General features: G+C 38.5%; 1 protein-coding gene across 4 annotated transcripts in view; it reads right to left on the bottom strand.

Moving 5' to 3' along the window:
• Window positions 1–3,449: 3,449 nt before the first annotated feature.
• pspc1 (paraspeckle component 1) overlaps window positions 3,450–21,145 on the bottom strand; it is a 45,765-nt gene continuing 28,069 nt past the window's right edge. For 2 of the 4 annotated variants that reach the window (XM_080720622.1, XM_080720623.1), the window contains exons 8-10: window positions 11,404–11,452; window positions 6,959–7,101; window positions 3,450–4,475 (exon numbers count right to left, since the gene is read on the bottom strand). In XM_080720622.1, coding sequence (XP_080576748.1) covers window positions 4,293–4,475; window positions 6,959–7,101; window positions 11,404–11,452 — 375 coding nt within the window. In that variant the 3' untranslated portion in view covers window positions 3,450–4,292. The remainder of the gene's footprint in view (window positions 4,476–6,958; window positions 7,102–11,403; window positions 11,453–21,145) is intronic. The other 2 variants (XR_013961718.1, XR_013961719.1) reach the window with 1 other exon arrangement.

Here is a 21,145-nt window from a genome sequence, read left to right as displayed (position 1 = left end):
AAATGTAATACCTCAACTCTTAGTGCTCGTAGGGTGGGGGGTCCCCAGGTTGGTTGAGAACCACTGCCCTAGAATGTTATGAATTTGACAGCGGACCCCCATCTCAAAATATTTTGTTCCAGGGACCCCAAGAAAGAAAGATTTGAGTTACAAATGCGTGCTGTGAGCTTGTAGAGCTGCTATTTTTTTAAGCATAAAATAATGATTAAAGTGGTTAAAAAAGTGACACCAATGCGTTCCTGGTCTGAATGGATTAAGGTCAGTGTATTAACTGGTTGAGTCTCCTGGCAGATTTTATGAGGAATATATATGTTACAGGGTAAATGGGTAACTCAGGGAGACCTCGGTAAGAGCGCTCGTTTTGTAGTTCACCACACACTAATCACCACCAGATGGCGACGTCAGCCACTGGATAAGAGAGTTACGTCACGCTTTGAACTCGCCGCAGACCGGAAGTGTTTACTCTTTATTTACTAGCCTAGCCTAGCCTAGCCTAGCCTAGCCATTAGCTCCATTGTAGTCACTTGGACAGGGCGTTTAACGTGCGCTTGCCCAGGCCTTACGGCCTGGGCATAAATATAACGATTGCATTCACCACGGCTTCGTAACTCGCGCGGCGCTCCGCCGGCCGCGCGGCCCTGGCCCGCTCTTCGCGGCCACTCGCGCCTGCGGCGCTCGGGGGCGAAGAGCAGGACCAAGGTCCGCTGGCCTTCGCGCCGCTTGGGGCTTCGTGGACCCAGGGGGGCCTCGTAACTCGTTTGGGCTTCGTGGATACAGGGGGGCTTCGGTAGCCGCTCGCAGTGTCGTGGACAATAGAGCGGCGCACCGCCTGGAGTACGTTGTATTGGCGACCGCTTGCTCCGCCCCGTGCCGCACCACGAGTGCTCCGCGTCTCGAATGCCCTGGTTCTCTTTAAAACCGTGACATATATACTCATACTCATGTACCACTTTAGTTTAGGCACACTTGTCCAACTGCACATTGAATTTCTAATCAGCCAATCACACAGGAGCAACTTGGCATGCATTTAGGCATGTACAGATGGTCAAGACAATCTGCTGCATTTCAAAACCCAGCAACAGAACGGGGAAGAAGGCATTTCAGAAACTGAAGATCTACTGGCATTTTCACTGCCATAACAAAAGCACTGGTCTGCAATTTGTAAATGGTCCTAGAAAAGCCAGCGAAGCTTAACACCAGAAATGACTCCCCCAATGTTTACTGTACTTATATACGTCCGTTCAGGGGCGTCGATTGGGTATGGCAGGGGTATGCAGCTGCCATACCCTGGGTCCAGGGGGGAAAATAAAAGTTACTTTTAAATATAAATCCATGAATGTCTCTTTGTCTATCTGTTCTGGTTATTATGTTGTTAAATTACAGTAAAATAACTACAAATGCAACATTTTACAAAATGGTCCTTTGACAAGGTATTATAATTATATTCTCCACACTTGTATTTTCCCCATCTTGACAAAATGGTATATTCCCAGGTTCCGCAGGTCAGCTGCACAGGTGCAATGCATTATTGTTAATTGTGGCACGTTTACTAACATGCCAAGTTTAGTTGCACTTGAACAACCGTTCAGGCTGCCATATCCAGCCCAAGAAACTGTAGAAACGGGGGAAAAAATAAAATGTCATGCCTGTGCTAAGGTGTGGCAACATGACTGGTGTCTTTGCTAAGTTATAGCAACATGACTGGTGTCTTTGTGCGCAAGACACCAGTCATGTTGCCATACCTTAGCTTTTTCTTAACTGACGCCATTGCGTCCGTTGCAGTGTTTGGCTTGTTTATTAGTGTGGTTGCCTAGTACAGGGCAATCAATAGTTATTTCTCCAGCTTTATTAGTGTGGTTGCCTATAGGCAGTGGTGGGAAAAGTACTCACACGTTGGGATATTTCAATTTAAAAAAAGAAAAAAACCTTTGGTCATTTTATTGTCTAATCAGGCTTTTATGAACACCCTGAACAGTTTTTAATTTGCTTGATTCAAAAATGTTATATTATATGTAAATGTTACCACTGAGGCCCTCCATGCCCAGGGCCTCTCCCCATACACACTCATTGTCACTTCAAACTCCATTTTAACAATGATAGATTCATTAAAGACACCCATTATTTCTTTCTGGTGACTCATACTACCTTCCTAACACCTGAGCAGGCCATATTTTTTCAATAACTGTTTTCATTTATGTTTAAAGGAGCTATGGTCAACTTTTTCTTGAAAAACGGATGCTAAAATAAAAATGTTTCGAAAATATTTTATAAAAAAATAAGCTTCATATATGTGTTTCAATTAAAAAATGACCACAAAAAGCGTAAAATAATGGTAAAATAATCATTTTGGCCATTGTCAGACCGACACTTTGTTTACATTCTAGTCTATAGACTAGGATGTAAACAAAGTGTCGGCCCTACAATGAAAAAGTTGACTATAGCTCCTTTAATAATTCTTTGGGAAAAAAATAATAATAATAATAAATATTACAAATAAATGAAAAACTTTATTGAAAAAATTAGTCACCAGAAAAAAAAACAAAAAAAAAACAAATACAGGTAATGGGTGTTTTTAATGAATATATCATGGTTAAAGCCTGAAGTGTCCATATACGCCATCATGACCAAGCAGCAAGACCTTATAGCACTTATTACCCGGCTAATACATACAATTAATAATTTGACTAAAAACTAAAAAGTATTTCCTTGTTTACAGACGGCTGAAAGTGTTCCACAAGTGTTGCGCTCGCAGGTCGCCTTGGAAAACAAGGAAGTGCTGATCAAATGGAATCCATTTTCTGTTAGTACGTCGTCTATTTCTCGCCTCAAATGTTTTTAAAAACATTCTTCAGAGCAACGTTTGGTTGTAAATGACGCTGTGTGTTCGTTTAGGGGGCTGACATGGATACGGCACTAATTCCACGCAGAGCAGCCTGAATACAGCAGCTGCTCTGAGCCGTTGATTAGGCAGCTGTGAATTATAGAGCGGAGCGGTCATTATACGCCTATAATTCACTGCTGATTTCAGCGCTCGACCAATCAGAATCAAGCATCCAAACAAGCCGGGTAATAATTATTTATATGATCATCTAGAGCAGGGGTTTTCAAAGTGGGTGACGGGGCACCCTGGGGTGCCGGGAGATAATTTGATAATATTTGGAATTCATTTGGACAATATTTAAAATAATATTTAGTATAATTTTAAACTTGAAGTACAAAGTTATTTTCAGGCAGTACTAATCAAAATGGCCATTATCTCAATGTTTTCCTTGCAACCTAATCACTAAAATACCGGTATGGCATAAATAGTTGGTGTAGTTGGTTCTCTATGACATAATATATTTATCGTTGATTTACAACCTGGAATTCCTTCTTGCATAAGAGAAACGACACCTTCCATTGTTCATGTCTTTTATTTAACCTCGATAACCAACAAAGCAGAGGAGACATTCAATGACGGCATGGATGGAAGTTAATGTAGTTTGTGCTACAGCCTTTTGGTTTAGAAAACAAAGCAGAAAAGATATTCAACTACTGACTAAACAGGATCACAACAAAACACCAAAAGAAGATATTTATTAGATACATACGTTCTAGGAGGAACAATTTGAGCCTGGCATTCTTGGGTACCATTTGGTTTTGTTTCCTTGAAAAGGTACTGTACTTACAGGCCTCTTGTTAAACATGTTGTTATCTAAAGCATAGAGCAAGTATGTATAAGTCTATTAGGATATTAGTGGTTTAATTAGATGGGCAACGCTCAACATGCTATATTTTTTTTTTCACATTCAATGGATTCAATGGAAACTATGGCCAATTAATGATATCAAAGATTTTGAATCCATTATTTGAGTGCTGAAACAACCAGACACGCTCTTACAACCACAGATGCAGTAACGTTCAGAAAATAATGAAATAAAAAAAATATATATACAGGACAGATCAGTGTTTCTACAAAGCATTTGGGGTACTGTGGTCAAACATCATACGCCTGTTATGTTAGTAAGAGTTATGCAATTGTCATAACTACCAAATTAAAAATGTAAAAGACAATATCAAGTCCCCAGCTTCCACTGATAAGAACAAACAAACAAAGAGTATAATCACAGAATTTCCATTAATGGGCAACAGCCTCTAGTTACGAGGACGGTAACTTCAGAATAAAAACGAAATTAAAAAAAAGCAGGCAATAATGGTGTGTGAGGGCAGGAAAATGAAAATCTAAATTTAAACTGGGCAGTTATGCAAAAACTGTAAACCGTCAAAAGTCCCTTGTCTGAATGGAAATCGACTCAATATCTACGACGCTTGTTGTTGGGGCCATCAAAGTTTCCCCCAACAGGGCTTCCCCGGCCAAACCCTGGGGCCCCTCCGACCTGAGGGCCGGGCTGCTGCTGCTGTTGGGTCTGCTGCTGAGGGGACTCTACCCCTGGCCGGGCCCCCATTAACCCAGCTTGTGGGAAACGATCGTTACGCTGAAGCAATGTCATGCCAAAATGTAGTGGTGAAAGTATGTTCCCGATACAGGATGAGAGACAAAAAGAATGATTGAAAAATAAAGAGATAAAGAGAGAGAGAGAGTGAGAGTGTGTGTGTGTGTGTGTGTGTGTGTGTGTGTGTGTGTGTGTGTGTGTGTGTGTGTGTGTGTGTGTGTGTGTGTGTGTGTGTGTGTGTGTGTGTTTTGGGGAATATTTAGGGAGTGAGCGGTGAAAACAATGAATCCATTGGGCGACGATGGGTCATTCAGCAACAGGGTTTTTCAAAGTTCGCCAGTCGGGGGTTTAATTTGATCCAAACGTGATGTGAAGCAAGAAGGGTGGCCAAACAGAGACACAGAGAGAGAGGAATGAACTCATTAGTTATTGACCCAATGTTTCCCAACATCCAAATCAAATAAAGGTCCTATGACATGAAATGTCCCCTTTTCTTAGTTTTTGGTCCTTTGGTCCACTCAGTGGTTATTTTTAGTCAAGTTATTTCTGAATAATGTGTACTTGGGGCTATCACGATTCTGACATTTTACATGACGATTAATTGTCACTCAAATAATTGCGATTAACGATTTAATTGTGTATTTGTCATTGATAATTACATTCCTGTTTGGCTTTTAGGCTTTGAAGTTGCACATGGCAATTATGACACAAAACCTAAATATACAAAGAAATTACTGACATATTTGACAACTTTATACTTAAAAAAAGAACATTGATAGTGGAAATAGCAGATCTACAAGCTCACAACGCGTCGCAATGCTATTTCCATTACTTTCTGAAAGTGTTTGAAACTATATTAACATTTCTCAACATGGAAAAGATTAGGACGATTATGCAAAAAAAATTACCTCAAATAATTGCGATTATGATGATTAATTGTGACAGCCCTATGTGTACGACTTAAAAAGGGTTCTGTCGGCCCATCCGCCATGTTTTAGCACCTATGCCAATTAATGATTATTTGTATTTATTTATCTAGGTACATAAAAATATACATTTCTCATTCAATTGCTCAGTTACATCAGCATTGTTCTAACCAGCACCACTATGAAGCAGTGAGTTTATTTAATGTAATAATGAAACTAAGAGGTAACAGCAAAATGCGGGAATAGTTTAAGTTTCATGTCACAGTAGACTGGGATCAATTCTGTTCGCAGGTTGCAGATCCGGTTTAGAGTGGACATGGAAAATGTGTTTGCATGTATGCGTGTGTGGAAATGACCGGATCTGAGCACTGGACAATAAATAGAAACCAGACAATCCACAGTTAGTGTGAAAAGTCCCTCAACTGCGCCCCCTGCAGCCAGAAATGTTATTTATCATTGCAGCATGTCATAAGACCTTTAAAACATTTCCTTCCTGCTAGAATGTAAGGTTTTAAGCCTTTGGGGCAGCTCTGAGTGCACTCAATTTAGACTCAACTATTAGTTTACTGATTAACATTTTACAACATAAATGTATTTAAAGGGATCCCTGGCTAATACGACAAATATGTTTTAATACATTATAATTGTCCTCTATGAATACAATGTAAAATTAAAAACACCTCAATTATTTTATTTCTTCTAGAAATAGCTAATCTTTCACTCAATAGGGGAAACGCCCGTCGCAGGTTGATGATGTCATAAATGTAATTTGTGATCTATCCCTATGGAATTTATGTCATGCATGTGCAAATAAAAACAAGCGTAATACTTCCTATGGTTAATATGAGCATCAAATCAATATTTCAAATGTGTTTTTTTGCACATGCATGCCATAAAATGTATCATCAACTTGCGACAGGTATTTCCCCTATTGAGTGAAAGATTAGCTATTTCTAGAAGAAATAAAATATTTAAGGTTTTTTAAATTTTACATTGCAGTTATAGAGGATAATTATAATGTATTAAGGCATATTTGTCGTATTAGCCAGGGATCCTTTTAACAAGACAACTCGATTCAAAGCTTTCATTACAATTCACCCTTTGTCAAGTCCCACCCCATGTCGCTCTGTTACTAGGTGGGACAAAAAAGCCAGGGATTTTTCATAGCCTCATTATTACTATTTAAAGTACCAAAAGAAAAACATCTACGTGATATTAATAAAAAAGGAACAAAAAAGTACAGTAGTTTTAATTCGTTTAATCCTCTGAAACAGGCAGAAGGCAGAGAGAGAGAGAGAGCAGTGCATCTAGGGTGACTCGCACTGACCAGGAAATTGTGGAACTATAGGCTCGCTCTCAACATAAAATGTATTTTAATTGTAATTCTGCCCATTTAAAATATATGTACCCAATCGAATATCTTAGTTACATCGATATCGTTCATGTGAACTAGTTTGTTGAAGCTTATTTCATTATAATTATCGAAATCGCTATGACCACGCAGCGCCGTACTGCGCTGCGGCCGTGCCGTGCATCACAATCAGAAGGTTGACAAAGGGTGAATTGCTTCAACAGAGAGAATGAGCTCAAATACATTACCATGGCTCCATTCTCTGGCATCGTGCCCATATTTGGAGTTCCCTCTTGGCCAATGGCTCCGCTCCTTCCACTTATTGCCATGCCCATCATCTGAGGCGGGAGTTGGTTACCACTGGCCCCAGCAGAGGCAGGGTTATAGCCATCTACACGCAAAACAATGGAGCATTGTTTGGTAACTTAGGAAGAATAAACCCAACGCACACAACCACCTCCCGAGGAACTTCACTTCAGTTTGGTGGGGCAAATATCAACAAGTGCACAAAGCTATAGCTAACGTAGCTAACGTTGGCTTTTGGTCACAAACGTTTAAAATGTCTGCCAGACATCTGACCAGTACCTCGGAATTTACCATACATAAAACAAGCAGGGCTATACATTTTAAATGCTGTTAACGGCTGCTTAGCGATGAGATGGTTACATTTCCAAAGCAATAGTATAAATACAGTATACTGTGCAAACCTAACGTTTGTCGTGTAGTTATGTGTATACACAATTCTGCGTTAACCAAAAACCAACATTAGGCTAAAATAGTTACGGTGCCATTTCATTTTACGGAAAAATATATTTTAGATATTTAATCATAGTGCAGAGTCAGCTGTGGGAGGTTCTCTTATAGACAGCTAAGACTTGAGGCAAAGGCAAACGTCCACATTTGTATATTAGACAAACCCAGAACTGCACACCATCTTAGTCAGAGAGCAAGAGAGTAGTTGTTGGAAACTTGACCAGACCTACAATAGACTGACGAGTCATAGTTTTACCACAACCAGACAAAATGCCACGATTAACATACAGTACCACTACTGTACACATGTTTGGTAGTTCAGAGAAGTAGCACACAAGAAATGTTCTTGCACTCAAACCCCACAAAAAGATGCCGTATATTAGAGTACATATGAGAGTTTTGGAGTAGAGGTACATATACTGTAGATGGCAATCTAGTGAAGGAAAATGCTATTAATATCTACAATGAGAGAGATGAGAGATGGACAGGTGTCCAATATTTGAATATAATACATGCCTTGAAAAACACAAACGGGCACAATCACACACAGAAACACACTCAAACTTTTACATTACATTATACTGCCCTTGATCTTAAAAAAAGATCAATTAATCTGTTCTGAAATGGTGGAATACTACAAATAGAGATGATACATGACAAAATCATTATGTGTTTTAACGACTTGCTCGATAATGCTACCTGCCTTGAAGTTGCTAATTATTGTGACTGCATGTGCAAAAAAAAAAAAAAAAAAAAAAAAAGCAGATTTACAAGCTCGCAGCGCGGCACTGCCTCGTAGATCAGCTTTTTTTGTTTGTTTTTTTATCGTGAAAAGTCTTTGAATATACATTTATCAAAACAAACTTCTGTAATTCAAATCTCTGCTTCTGTGGGTCCCTGGAACAACATATTTTGATATGAGGGTCCGTGGTCAAATATGTCATTCTGGGGGTCCTTGGCATGAAAATTCAGAAGGATTTAGAAGACATTTACTGTATAGAATTGGGTTAAAATATTCAAAGACTCACAAAAATAGTAGATCTACAAGCTCACAGCGCGTCTGTGAGCTTGTATATCTAAAAGCATAAAATAATGGTTAAAGTGGTTCAAGTCTAACGCGACAAAGATGCGTTCCAATTCTAAATGACTTCACACATTCTGATCATACATTGGAAAACATACACAATGTTTTCATAGAGAGGTCCGGTCTATTGTGGCTCTTTAAAGTGTGAGGCGATCAATAATATAGTGTGACAATAAATAATCTAGCATGTATTCCATACACTCATGAACCAACGAGATTCCCATAATTGTTTCACGACAACAAACCAGAAGATGACTGGGCTTTTGCATTCAGAGCTGCTACATAGTCGGGGGCCTTAGGGTTTTTTCGTGCTAATCAGTCTAAAAGCGCCACATTGCACAGATGTAGCCCAGGGCATGCTCTAATGATTTAGCTAGGGCGCCCGAGTCGGCGACCTTCGGGGTCGCCACATCGGTCAAATCAAGTTGGGCTCCCATCGACACTATACTACAGGAAGAAAATACCCAGAAAAAAAAAAATCTGCTTTAAGTAGGATGTGAGGGGTCTAACTAAGGGTTTGTCATGATTTTGAATCCATTGCAAGCATTTGTTTTGCACAAAAAAAACATTTTTTGGGCTAAAAATGGCCCACAAAAAACTGTGAAAAGTGATGACTCATCACTAAACCATTGTTTTGTGGCACAGTTATTAGCCCAAGGAAAGTGTTGGAGACCCCACCCCTCATTTCTCACATGGCCCTCTAGCGCCACCATGAGGCCGATTCAGATTTTGCCTTAAAATCAAAAAAATCACTACACAGTATGTCTACACTCATGTCATCAACATGCTCAGGAAGATTTTGGAAAAACACATTTTTGCTCTATTTGTGGAGATAAGTGACCTACGGTCGCTTATCTCCCGATTAGGGAGTCTTACTGGTAGCCAAACTTGATTTGGCCACTGTAGCGACCCCGAAGGTCGCAGACTCGGGCGCCCTTGCATTATTAGAGCATGCCCTGGGCTACATCTGTGCAAAATCTGGCGCTTTTAGACTGATTAGCACGAAATGACCATTTTATCTCCCCAAGGCCCCTGACTAACACAACATGCCCTGCCCGAGGACACCAGGCTTGCTGAGTGAGTGCCTGGTTTTGTATCCCTTCTTAAATTTGCACTTTTAATGCTTAATCCCCTTCTTGCGGTTGTCTACATGTCTCATTTATTGTTCGGAGCACTAACATTTAAAAAAAGTGATATACAAATAAAGTTTATTATCGTTTCAGAGACCTACACAGACGACCTACACAGATGTATTTTTAAATAACATTTTGTGTGTGTGTGTGCGTTATTGCAACTGATTACATTTACATTTATTTTGTAATTTAATTATGTAACAGCTACATTTATAAAGCCTAGCCACAGCTATTTAAACTCCCAACATACTTTAGCGGTCTAATTATAGCATTTTGTTCTTTGCTGAAACATAAATCCTCATAAACAACTATAATTATACGTTTAATATTATTATAATTATATATTATATAATTGTAAGACAAATCTGTGTTCAAAACACAGAATAGAAGCCAGAAATTCAATAAACAAAATCACATTTTCATTCCACGGCACACACACCAGACGGTCACTTTCTCTCTCACACACACACACACACTAAAACAACAAAGATGTTAGAAACCGTTTCAATGTATGGCAAATATTCCTTGGCATTTTGTGATCATATGCAAAAGGTAAACACAATTAAACGACATACAGTAGCTTAGTTGATACTTGATAGTGATGGTGTGCAGTCCTGGATTATAACATTGACAGGGTGAAAAGTCACCATGAACCTCTGACAGTGGACTCTAGCTCTGACAACAGAGTATGGCCCTGCCTAGCTCTGGTCCCCAGACTCTCACCCTGCAGACAGCAGAGCAGTAACAAGTTTGCACACTAGATTTGATTTAGTAAATACAATTGGCCTGGAACTCCTGTAACGTATTCTTACAAAGCATTCAGCTTCAGCCCCTGTACATTTGCTTAAAGGTGATACACCATGCATTTAAAAAGTATTTGTCATATTGTTTATGTCCCAAAAACGTTTTTCAAAAGGCTTGAGGCTAAATTACCACTCCTGAATAGAGAGCCTCTCTCATTTTGAATGGCTTCAGCTGCAGTACCACCTTTGGCCTGAACTGCACCACCCCCCAAAATCTTTTTGAAAAAAAAAAAAAAATGTGAAAAAAAAATAAGTTTTTGAAAAAAAAAAAAAAAAATCTTCAAAAACGGCCGTCGATGACGTCAGCGACGGCAGCAAATCTGGACAGCCTGTTTTGAGAACCCATGGGATACTTTTAACCTCCGCCTTCCCAAAACCAGAGAAAGACACAACGGTCAGAAATGGGACTTTGTGAGGATAGAAGGTGCTAGTGGGACCCCAAAAAAGGTTTTAAAATAGGAAAAGTGAAATTTCATGGTGTATCACCTTTAAAATATAATAATAAACACTTTGCTGCCCCCCCCCCATAAACTTGCTACTTGTTTCAGATGACAGAGGATGAGAGCTTAAGGACCAGACAAAGGTTTTAACTATGAATCCCACCCCCCTACCCACACAATAAAGACTCAGCAGAGTATAGATAATGCACTCTACTGCATATTCCAAATACAGGTGCTTGACTGAAAAGTTGTGTCTCCCCCCCCCCACCCCCCAGTAAAGGAAGGTTTTGTTGTGCACCCCAAGTGGCTCCACATCTGTTTGGATGTATTAAAAAATTAAAGGCAAACTCTGAACGTCTACACAGTGGAATAACACTGCATGGAAATGGAGCCACTAGGGATGTAAAACAACATCAGAGCACTCTCTGCTCAGCTTGTATTTTTCAGTAGTGACCAGTCCTTATATGGTCATGCCCCTACCTCCCATATTAATGGCTCCACGAGGGCCCAGCTCACCCATTCTCATTTCCTGGAAGAAGTGAAGAAGAACCTTGAAAACAAAAGCCTCCCAGCGACCGTTACGGACCGCTCCACACTCATACACTACTAGAACAAAACTAACACACAGCACTGTATTACTGAGGATAATTAGGTAGCCTATGTTAACTAATATGGATGAGATTTCACCATACTTTGGAGTTTGGGCAATACAGGCTAAACATAACGGGGTAAAATGTCTGTAAACTTATACAAGGTCATCTGGTCTATAACTAACCACATGGTATGGCATTTCCTTGACCTCAAATAGAATTATTTGTCCAGATACAATCATGTTTGCATAGTGTGAGTGTATTAACTATATAAAACACCAACTAAACAAATGTAAATTCTATCCATAATCATTTGTAAAGGGGAACTAATCCTTAAAGGAGGCATCCAGACCAAAAACATATGGGGCTGTTAAGTATGACATCATTTTGTAGGCAGAGGAGAATTTCTGCCCCCAGTTTCCGTGAATCTTTTTACTATTTTTACTATTTACACATTTTTCTTCTCTTTGTTGTTGAAAGGAAAGAGTTAGAATTATACTTTAGTCGTTATTTTTGTCTCGGATCTGTTGAAATAGCGAGGGACAGAAAATGCTCTGGGGGCAGAGTTCTCCTCTGCCTACAAAATGATGTCACGGCTTAAAAGCCCATCAGATCCCTTCATACATGCCGCAGTTGTTTTTTTTATATACATGCCCCTGTTCTGCATTCTCCCCACCCCTCCACAGCTAAAACGGGGGTATTTGAAGAGGTAGCTACTCACTAATGCGGCTATTTCTGTCGCTCCAAACATCCTTTTTGTCAATGGATTGAGTATTTACCGTCTCGTGAGACTCACAGATGCACTGTTTGTCCCTCTCTAGCAGCCGTTTATGCAGAAATGAAGAGTAGACTACTCTTCAAATACCAGCGTTTTAGCTGTGGAGAGGTGGGGAGAATGCAGAACAGGGGCATGTATGTATGTATGTATGTATGTATATATATATATATATATATAAAACTGCAGCATGTATGAGGAGATCTGATAAAAGGCAGATTTTGGTCTGGATGCCTCCTTTAAGTGTAAAGCACACTGCTGGCGCATGTCAAAAAAACTGCCCCCATTATTGTCTGGCATAACTTATCGTTTTTAAATTTAATTTAAACCTCTGTGAGTTTGAGCTTGGTCCTGTAATGTAAGATACACAGCTGCAGCCAATAAGCTTAATAATGACTATTGTCAGTTGGCATAAACACACTACGGTCAGCGGTATATATTCTTTTAGCTGCATCAGTGTTGCTTACATCAGTGCAATACGAAACCATGCCTTTAGATTAATTTCAACCTTTAGATGGCAGAAAACTCACAAAATGTCAAGGGTTTAGTTCCCCTTTAATTTTTCTTACGGTTTTATAAAGATCAATTGTTAAACCCAACCCAATATCACAACCTAATGATTAGATATACATTAGTATAGTAATAATACTATTATGAACTCAGTCTTCCAAGCACACAAAAACACACTATAAGGATGGCAAAGGATTCCAGCAACACACAAACAATCCCTACATAAAACAGTCACACACACACACACACACACACACACACACACACACACACACACACACACACACACACACACACACACACACACACACACACACACACACACACACACACACACACACACACACACACACACACACACACACACACACACGCATGGAATGATTTACCTGACTTGGGTTAAGCTTGGCTCTGCAAATTAATATTCCAAATGAAGGAAACCATTTTTTTTACAACTCTGTCAACACTTATTTCAAGTCAGGCAAACCAGCCCAACATGGCATTTGTCCAGAAGGAAAATTGCATCACATAGTACATAATTCACCAATTTATACCAGCATCAACATGAGCCTTGGGAACTAATTATTTCCCCAGACATAGTGTAGAACATAATAAAACATGCACCAACGACACATGAAAATTAAAATAAATGAAAAGATCACTTCATCCTGAACTCACCAGCTGCCAAGAGACACGTGGCCACATTACCACAAGTGTCAAAGCAACAGTTTGAACTTCACCACAAAGTCATCTAGTAGGGCTGTCACGATATGACATTTTACATGACGATTAATTGTCACTCAAATAATTGGCGATTAACGATTTAATTGTGTATTTGTCGTTGATAATTACATTTCTGTTTGGCTTTTAGGCTTTGAAGTTGCATATGGTAGATATGACACATAACCTAAATATAAAAATACATTACTGACATATTTGACAACTTACTACTTAAATAACATTGATAGTGGAAATAGCCGATCTACAAGCTCACAACGCGTCGCGATGCGACGCGTTGTGAGCTTGTAGATCTGCTATTTCCACTATTTCTGACATTTTTCAACATTCACGATTATGACGATTATGACAAAATAATTGCGATAATGTCAAATAATCACGATTAGACGATTATGTAATAATTGTGACAGCCCTATCATCTAGGCCTACCATGTACTGTAGATGGCTCAAAGAATTAGGAAGATATTACTTTACTTAAGGTTCGGGCCATGTACTTATGGTCCACCGATATGGACCACCGGTCCAACCGATATGTCCGAGTCAGTGTTATGGGCTTTGTCAGAGTACCCATTGTAGCTCTGTCTGTCTTTTTTATGCCCATATATGGAGATCAATTTATGTCCGTCTACCAGATCAATGTACAGTAGTGTCCCCTTTAAGCCCAAGATCTTTTTAAAATGTCTTATCTGTTAGTCCGTATCCCTTTTATACCCACATATGGATATCCCTGATGTCATCAATATATGCCCATATATGGGCGTATGGGGTTTGTTTAAGGTTATGTCTGAGTCAGAGTGACGTGGCCGTCGTCCTGCCTATATATGGGCGTATCGGGTTTATGGTTTTATGGTACATTTTTATATATAGGATAAAAACTGTTTACAGTAGGACTTATGTAGCACAGATGAGAAGTTGTTTGCGTATTACAGGCTAAACATTTTAAGCATGGTGTAAATGTGCATTTTTAAATGAAACTAAAGAGTTTAAAATGCCATTTTTAAAATTACATTGAAATAAATGTACTTCATAATGTCATTGAATGGCATAAGTCATAAGAAACGTTTTTTATGTAATATCTTGCAAAGGCATAAAATGTATGGCTTATATCTAATGATTTCTCTCATTGCACCATCTTCAGGCAGTCTTCTTTCCTTGTATAATGTAACCTCGCCTCACCAGGCTTTCCCCTGAGAGAAAGCCTGGTCTTCGTTTACTAAACGGGCCGTTTGATCCGGTCGGGAGCGGAAGAGCTCCTACGTTTTTCTGTAGTCCAAAACGGACTACACTTTGGCCGGAAACAACGACCGGAAACAGTTTCAACCCAGTTTAGCGCATGCGCAAGTAGTTAGCGCATGCGCAAGTACGGGTTAAAACTGTTTCCGGTCGTTGTTTCCGGCCAAAGTGTAGTCCGTTTTGGACTACAGAAAAACGTAGGAGCTCTTCCGCTCCCGACCGGATCAAAAGCCCGAAATTGGAAGCCAGCCCAGGCTATGTATAATGCGTAACTTTGAATATTTTCTTCAATAACTTTGTTTTTCTAAACAAAAGCTGGATAGTCTGGTCTCATCCAAAGTTACTACTTCGATGAAAACTTCAGTTTAGAATCAGCAATGTTGTGTGTTACAGGCGCAAATTATGATACATTTAGAACTACCACTACCACCAACGTTACTTCATCATCCATTTCTAAAGAAGTACATCTGGTAAAAGTTGCAGACCTATATGGTTTTACAGCTTTAGAAAATGTCTGAGTGATGAATAGTAACTTACACCAAGTCACAGTGTGTTAAAAGTGTCTTCAGATTTGGGCCTACATTTCAGTGAAAGGTGTAAAGCTGTAGTACATATTTACTGTACAGCTGACTTGTAATGAACTTGTAAACATTTAGAATTTTACATGGTTGCTATAGTTCATCATCACCAGACGAATCGGCCTGATTGCAAAGAAGGTTTTGACCTAACCAGACAGCAAAGAAAAACATGGAAGAAAGAGGAAGGAAAAATTAGGAAGAGGAAAGAAGAAAAAACAGGTTACCTGGCCGGACACCTAAATATCTTGAACAAGCTACAATAAATGAAAGAAATTGCACATGGAGAGCAATTCAATTCAATGTGAATTGTGTGTGTGTTTTTTTTAAGGCCATGTAATTGAAGTGTCCGTAGTTGATATGTGAAAATCATATGGATAGAAGACAAATGATTATGCAAGGTGTAATAGAATGGCTGTAATAATTGCATTAATTTCCAATATTCTATTGTTTCTAGGAGATGTGTGAAACACTTGTCAACATCCTGTCAGCCGTTTAAACCACTAGGCAAAATAATTATCTGAGTTTGTCATATCCCATACAGCAGTTTTAAACCTGATTATACTTAAAGGAGCTATAGTCAACTTTTTCTTGAAAAACGGATGCTAAAATAAAAATAATGTTTCGAAAATATTTTATAAAAAATAAGCTTCATATATGTGTTTCAATTCAAAAATGACCACCAAAAGCTAAAATAATGATAAAATAATCATTTTGGCCATTGTCAGACGGACACTTTGTTTACATTCTAGTCTATTCTTTGATAGTGTTAGACTAGGATGTAAACAAAGTGTCGGCCCGACAATGGCCAAAATGATTATTTTATCATTATTTTGTGGTCATTTTTGAATTGAAACGCATATAAAGATTATTTTTTTTATAACATATTGTCAAAACATTATTTTTATTTTGGCATCCGTTTATCAAGAAAAAGTTGACTGTAGCTCCTTTAAGTTAGATCCTAGTGATACATGTTGGTGTTGGTGCATCTACTCAGAACAACAACATACCTGGTTAAACGAAAGCTAGTAGAAATAGCGTCTTCATGTATATCAAACAATTGTGAAGAATGCAATACAATAGCTTGGGATCCAGCCTTCTACGATACATTTGGCAGATTCTTTTATTTTTTTTCCTCACTTGAGAGAAAAACATTAGCTGAACGTAGCATAACAGGCTGCATCCTAGGCTAGCAATACAACATCACGTATAAATACATAACATTTTTAACTATGCAGTCAGGGAGTTCCACCTTAAACAGAGTAGGGAAGTTGGGTCAGTTTAAACACAGGTAATTGACCCAAGAATACTTACCAGTTGAAAGATATTGTCATGGTAATCACAAAACAGCTACTCATATGAACATTAACATTAACAGCTAAATAATAATTATAATGTGTTTTAAAGGGCATAAAATACATGTATTAAAATAAGTAAGAATATATATAATTAACAAAATAACTCAACTAGTTAACTTCAATAACACAAGTCAACCCCCACCTGGATAAGTGCAGAGCCAAGCGAGACCCTACAGTAAATCCCCTTTTTTATTTCTAATCCCTGTACGTTACTACCCATTTACTCTTAATTTCTTATTCATGAAGCTCTCCCTCTCTTTATCCGTCTTGTGTTTCATACTGCAGTGCTAATATGACAACTGAATTGACCTTGTGGGATCAATTCAGTTGTCATATTAGCACTGCATTCATTTGTCTATCTCGTCTGACTGTTTATCTAGATAGCAACAGTAGATAGCTATAATCTTCAGCAATACAATAACTATTTGACAAGAACAATGTTGGTGTAACACTGTAACTAGGGTTAGTAGTACAGCTCTTTTGTTTTCTTTTTCCCGACTGTGTCCCAGGTAGGTTTTATGTTTTGACTAAGAGGACAGGACGAGTTAGTCTTAAGCCTTAATATTGCATAGTCTTGCATGCTTTAGAGAGCTCTTGCACGAGAATTATGCATTAGATAACTGTTATAAATAGGAGTTATCTAATGTGGGAACAGAAACCACACAGACATTCTCCATAAAGGAGGCAAATTGAAGAGTGACCATCTACTGCTTTGGTCAGATATGTATCCATCAATCTTATGGACTTCATGTGGGAAAGGGGCTATAAATACAAGATATGAATGTGGTAATAGTTAATATTGTAACAATACCAGCTAATAGAACATCATCTTATGCCCCTAATATGGCAATTGCTGGCTTGTTACACTGTGTTCAACAACATGCACAACTCATAGCAGGCATCTACAAGTGTGTAACAAATAGCAAGCTACAAAAAAACGAACTGAAATGCCAGTAGCACTGCAAAATATTAATAAAAAAGTAACAGCCCTATCCAGCCAATTCATTAGGATAAAAATGCCTTGGAGAAATCCAAATCCACCATCCAAAAACACTCTGCATCAAAGTGTACAAGACACCATAACGTCATCTACAGGGATCTAATAAAAGGTTATTTTTATCATGGCACAATATCATGAAGCCTCTATTATAGGTTTATGACTATGTAGCAAAGAATTTCCTTAAAATTGATTGTATAGAACACAGACCATAATAAGTTGTCATATAGAGAATAATTTGTCTTTTTGGATAGATGGCTGTCCAGGATCAATACCCATTAAACAGTGGTTCTCAAAGTGGGGACCTAAAGGTTGTTTGAGGGGGTCCAAAAGAACCCTTACTGGCTTAACTCTGATCCATTTGTACACTCTCAGAGTTATGAGGGTCCTTGAAATGAAAACTATCAATATGTACTGTATGTATATTTCATACACAAACATGGCTGTCTGGATTTAGTTGCAGAAATATGAAATTAGTAATATTCTTTCAATTGCTATCTTAGTTGGGTGCAGAAGATAGCACCTTCCAGAATAGCATTAATTCGTTACAATTCCTGATACTTGGATAATAACATTTTCAAGTATTCTGGAAAACTTCAAATTTGTATTCTAACTACACATATTGGTGTTCCCGGATTGAATGTTATCACATCGTATACAGTAGATGATTTCAGGCCTGAATGGGTTAAAGCAGGTTACTGACACATACACAGAGAGACAGAACACACACCCACACCCACACCCACACCCACACACACACACACACACACACACACACACACTCTACACGAACATATTACTTCATACATATAGAATGTGAAATAATCTACTTCTATCAACTTGCATAATAGGAAAAGGTTTTGCAATATTATCAATGAATTAATAACTTAATTGAGAAGAAAATATTGGTCTAAATAATGGATCCAATGACAATATGAATCCAAATTCCAATTGGTTTCATTGTGTCAATTCCATTGGTTCTCACCATTTTGATTAATGTCTGTTTCTATTGTCCTTATATTCCAGATTATTTGGCATACGTGCATACACACCAAAATGAGGCATGCTCCCCTTGATGTTTAGAATAATCTGCATTTAAAAACTATATTTAATAATAAAAAACATACAAGATCAGGTAATATATAACTGTCATTTCCATAACCATTTCCATTTTTAATTTAGGGTTAGCACTTTTGTTAAAATGCTGTCTTGTATAAGGCATTTTCAAAAGATTTAAGAATTTTATCCCATTGGGAAATTTAAATAATTGTAGCCTTTGTGGTAGGATGTTTTAATAAATATAAAACTCATTAAGCCATGTGGCTTGGACATTTTCCACAAAAAATATATGAACAAAAAGCATGTTGTCATACGTGTTCTTTACGTGAGATCATGTGATCTGGACGTTTTTTCTTGGTCAAAAATAAATAAATAAATAATCTATGAAGTAAAAAATAGCAATAAACATAGAGTGGAGGTAGAGTGTTTGTGACAGTCTATCACAGTCAGTTCATCATGTCACGTAGAAAATACTGGGAATAATAATAAGTTATATTAAGTTTCAATAAACAATTTGGGCTGTATTTTCATTATCAGCTCTTAAAGTTATACTATGTAACTTTTTTTATAAAACAAATCTTAAAATTGTCCTAACTATTAAATCACAAAAGTTTTAGAAGATCTGCTCCGTGAATTTCAGCCTGTAAAGCCTTCTCTATATATGTAAACGCGATCCTTACCGGGGACCGGATCTCGCGCCAAAATAACGTCATCTGCATCTGAATCCGTATCCGCCTTGTCCCGGATCATACTTCTGGCCAATCACAGCGCGTGTTCTCCGGAAGTAACTAGAGGCTTTGCAAATAACATCAGCCATTACGCTAGCACAGGCTGGCCTGGTTGTAGTTATTCTGGAGCTGAACTATGGAGAAGCAACAGCCGAAAAAACCTGAGCTCCCTGGAACTAATCCTCCACCCACGAAAAGGAAAAAAACACAGGACTATATTCAAAAACAAAAATAATATGACCAGCTACGGCAGAAATCACGGATTTATCTGCTTCATATACACGAGAGGTGGCAAAAGTTGAAGAAAGAAAAAAACTTCCCCACTGATTGGAAACTGGCTCTTTTTCTTTTGAACTGGTAAGTTTGTAAAAAATAAACATACTTGCTCTGTCGGGATGTCGTTCGGTGGTCAGAGACAGTATGGACAGGCCTTTAAGTTAAGGCATAAGAGCTGGTACTTAAGACAAAATACAGCCCAAATTGTTAATTGAAACTTAATAACTTATTATTATTATTCCCAGTATTTTCTACTGTCACGAACACTCTACCTCATGTTTATTGCCATTTCTTACTTCATAGAAATGTTTTATTTGACCAAGAAAAAAACTTCCAGATCACACAATCTCACGTAAAGAACACTTGACAACATGACAACATGCTTTTTGCAAGTTCTAAGGAGGTACAGGGCTGACCTACCCAGCTTGGAGACTGCTAACATTGGTTAACATAAAGATTCCTCTGAGCTCGGATCTGAATGTGTGGTGAAAATCCCAACTTGACATTGCATTTACTGCATATGATAGAAGTAATATTGAGGAGGATGGTGTTATTTTTAAACAAAGATGTGACGCCAATACAACCAAGCTGACATACTGTTGCATATATTAACTAGAAGAAGTGCTCTTCCGAGCACAGGTCTCCACCAGCCATGCGTCCTGGTGGTGCTATAATAGGCCAATGTAAAAAGGGTGGCATGTGTTCTTCACCAATCTTAGACCTTTCATGGCGCCACCATGAGGCTGATCTGAACATTTTGTAGTGTAATTTCTTCCTTGGCCTTTTGCGAATGTGCGTGCACAATTTCATTACAATTGCACGCTGTGTTTGATTTGAGGCATTTTGTTCGAAACGGATCAATCCTGCAAAGTTTGGAGGCCAATTTTAGCCAATCAGGATTGAATATTTAATACGGGACAGATCTGTCTTGATCATATGACTGTAGAGATACTGTGTACTGATTTGTGTTAATTTTGGGTAAAATCTGAAGGAGTAATATCCAAAAATGTGTCTCACATAAGTCGGCCTCCTGGTGGCGCTATAAATGGCTGATGTGAAAAATACAAGGAAAGGGTTTTTCCTTGGCCTATAGGGAGTGTGCTTACAAAGTTTGAAACTGATCGATGGAGTTATAGGTAAAACCACGAATAGTTATAGTGCCACCATTTGGCCTCCTGGTGGCGCTAGAACAGGGCCATTTGAAAAATGTGGGGCAGAGGTTCTGAATTGGCATCCAGGGAGTGCACTTACAAAGTTTGAAACTGATCGGTGGAGTTATAGGTAAAACCACGAATCGGCCTGTTATAGCGCCACCATGAGGCTGATTTCAAAAATTTGAAGTGGCATTTCTTCCTCGGCCTAGTGGGAACGTGTGTGCGCGAT

The sequence above is a fragment of the Nannobrachium achirus genome (assembly GCF_963921795.1).
Source record: "Nannobrachium achirus genome assembly, chromosome: 24".
NCBI lineage: Eukaryota > Metazoa > Chordata > Actinopteri > Myctophiformes > Myctophidae > Nannobrachium > Nannobrachium achirus.
This window is presented reverse-complemented; position numbering and strand designations above follow the sequence as displayed.